Here is a 3,107-nt window from a genome sequence, read left to right as displayed (position 1 = left end):
CAGGACTGGGGGGACCTTGCAGCAGCGGGTGCCGACAGGTGACAGGTGCCCGTCTTTCAGGACAAGTGAGGAAGGGGTCTACAGAGGTGTAGCTGGGAGAGCACCAGCGGGAGCGGGCTCTGCCACGGCAGCACCAGGAACAACTGAGGCACGAGGGTTAGACGGTTAGGCCCCCTGGGATAGACGGTTCTCACTCCAGCTGGTCACTGCCTCGAGGGACGTGGACCCAGGGTGGCCGGACACGGTCAAGTTAGATGCCTGGAGACGGACCAGGTGTGGCTGGGGCCTCACCCGTGCACCGGGGACCCTGAAGGCCGGTGGAGGGTGCCACCGAGCCCTGTGCCCCGTGGCTGTGGAGTGGTGGACGGGCGCCCTGGCCCTTTGTCCCACAGGCAGACAACTCTGGGGTGCATGCTCTACATGGGCTCCCACAGGCCCCAGCAGGCAGAGCCCGGGTGCCCACGGTGGCCCTTGGCCTGATGGCTCTCTCCCCATCTGCCTGCCTAGCCGCACGTGGTCTCTAAGCCGCTTAGAGGACAGTGGGACTAGAGCAGATGAGCCCTAGCCTGAAGTCTGACACCAGCTCTGGCCTGCCTGCCATGCAGGGGGCTGTGCACCCACCCGCCAGGCTCAGCCAGCTCACAGGCAGTGCCACTGTTGGCCCGGCCCCGCCTCACCGTGGTCCTGACTCCCTCCTCTGCATGGCGGCCAGTCTGGCCCTCTGGAGCATGTTGCTCTCCCCTCCGAGGACTGTCCCTGTCACCCACCCAGGCAGAGCAGCTGCTCCTTCTGCACCGTAACCCCCGGTGGGCTCGAGCCCTGCACGGGGCAGGAGGGAGGCGCTAGCTGCTGGGACTGGGTGGGGGAGAGCGGGCGAGGGTCTCATGGCGAGGCTGCAGCATCACCGTCTTCCCAGACAGACGGGAGGGTCAGGCTCCCCGGATGCAGCCCTTTGGGTGCAAGTAGGCTGGAGGGACCGGCCAGCCTGCCCGCTCCCCACCTCCGCCCCTCTGCAGGCTGCAGGGTTAGTTTGCTCAGAGCCAGTCTTCTCGGTTCTCCGCGTGGGTTTCAACGAGCTCCTCTCGCGCCGACCTGCCCCGGGAGGGCCTCTGGTCTTAGTCAGACGGCGGCGAAGGTGCGTTGGAATGTCCTCCCTGGAGATGTGACAGTGGCTCTTGGTTCTGGTCAGGAGGACGTGTTCTGGGCTTGCGCGTGGGCTCACGTCCCAGCAGGAAGTGCTTTGTGAGCAGTGGCGGCCTCCGGGCGCTCACAGGAATCCCACCTGTGGTCTGCAGCGTGACCCGCTGGGGCCCTGGGAGGTCGTCTGGTGTCCCTGCTGACTCCCTGGCTGTCGTCAGACTCCGGCAGACGGGGGTAAACATTGCCGACCCCTGAGCACGGCTGGGCTGAGGCCAGTGGGGAGCCACTGGAGAGGGGCACGTGGGGTCTCTGTAGAGACCACCGGCGAGGCCAGCGCCAGGGAGGGGCTGTGGCACGACCTCCCGGTCCGCTTCTCTGCTCGTCAAGCGTGTGGGAGTGAAGACGGGCTCGAGCTCTGAAGTGCAGGACGAGTGTCTCCCCGCTAAGTTGGAGGAGTCGGACCTCTGTGTAGGGGGTGCCCAAACTGTCACCATCTCCACACCCCGACGTCAAGTCGGGTTCGCAGTCAGGTGGGCTCCAGAAGAACCCCCCGGAGGGTTCCTGCCTGCTGTGTCCTGCTACACGGGCTGCTGGGACAGGTCAGGCGTGCCGGGTGTTCCTGGGGTGGCGGGCAGACTCCAGGACTCGAGCCTCGTGGTCTGAGGTCACACCGCCAACTCCTCCACCACCTCACCCCAGCATCGCCTCAGGCCACGCCCAGACCCGTGCCGGGGCTGCTGTCCACACAGCCCTGTGTGCCCGTCCTTGCCCTGCTCCGGGAGCCGTCTCCGCCCTGAAGGAGTCGGGTGCGTAGGGCACAGGCTCGGCCAGGGCCTCGTCGTGAAGCCAGGGCTGGCCCGCCTCCTTCCACTGTGCCGCCCGCCCAGATGCTAACGGGAGGGGACACGCCCTGCGCCCTGTGCCGTCCTGCCCTGGGCACCCACCTCGTTGATGAAGTCGCCGATGTCTCCTGGGTGGGGCACCACGGGCCTGACCGGGTACTGGGGCTCAGCGCCCACAGGCCGCTCGTCCACGCGCCGTACCCCGGGGCCCTTGCTCAGCCCGTGCTCCATGGCCTCCGGCTGCTGCAGCTGGCTCAGGTCGTAGTCCTGCGGAGGGGTGAGTGGTCAGGGCCGTCCAGGCAGGGCTGCGGAGGGCCCAGAGCACAGCCCTGCCCTGCCCTGCCTCCAGGCTGCCCTTCAGGCTGTCCTGCTGTCCTCTGCGGTCCATGACGTCCCACGTCGTATTCCCAGCATGCCTGTGCTCCAGCAGACTGGCCAGGGGCCCACCCACAGCCTCCGTGGCCTGGGGCTCCCCATGACCCCTTCGCCGTGCAGGGGTGAGGAGCTGCGGGCCCTCTGTGCATGTTCCCCATGAGCCCCCTATGCCTGCTCCCTCGGACAGGCAGGCAGGCTCAGCCTCAGGGTGAGGGACTTGTCCCGGTGCCCCACGGCCACGGCCGACCCAGATTCCAGTGAGGCAGCTGCTGTCTCTGGTCTCCCAGTGGTCCCCAGAATGTGGGGTGTCAGGGAGGGGGCTCTGTGTCCCCAGCTGGCCTGACTCCCTCCCCTCCTGCCCCAAGCTCAGGGCAGCCCTGTGGACCTGGGCTAGTGGGAGGAGAAGGGGCTGGGAGGGTGTCCCTAAGGGAGGGCACAGGTACAGTGGGCACAGCTGGCCCAGGGCCATAGGACCCATGTGGGCAGGGCATAGGGTAGGGAAGGCTGGCCTGAGGTTCCTGCATGTGGGCAGGGCACCAGGCACCTGCACACACCCCTACCTGGTCCTCCTGCGTGTGGCAGGGCACTCGCTCAGCCCTACCCACTCCTCCTGTGTGGGGCAGGGCACTGGGCACCCGCACCCCTACCTGGTCCTCCTTGTCCCTGTGTGGGGCAGGGCACCGGGCACTCACACACGCCTCTACCTGGTCCTCCTCGCCCCTGTGTGGGGCAGGGCACCGGGCACTCACA

At 67.6% G+C, this 3,107-nt stretch overlaps 1 protein-coding gene across 1 annotated transcript in view; it reads right to left on the bottom strand.

The window, feature by feature from the left end:
• CDH4 (cadherin 4) overlaps nt 1-3,107 on the bottom strand; it is a 397,589-nt gene that overhangs the window by 7,551 nt on the left and 386,931 nt on the right. The window contains exon 14 of the mRNA XM_027775375.1: nt 2,085-2,249. Coding sequence (XP_027631176.1) covers nt 2,085-2,249 — 165 coding nt within the window. The remainder of the gene's footprint in view (nt 1-2,084; nt 2,250-3,107) is intronic.

This window comes from Tupaia chinensis, unplaced genomic scaffold (genome assembly GCF_000334495.1).
Source record: "Tupaia chinensis unplaced genomic scaffold, TupChi_1.0 Scaffold000558_1, whole genome shotgun sequence".
NCBI classification, from domain to species: domain Eukaryota; kingdom Metazoa; phylum Chordata; class Mammalia; order Scandentia; family Tupaiidae; genus Tupaia; species Tupaia belangeri.
The sequence above is the reverse complement of the archived record's forward strand: the minus strand, read 5'-3'. Positions and strand labels throughout refer to the sequence as shown.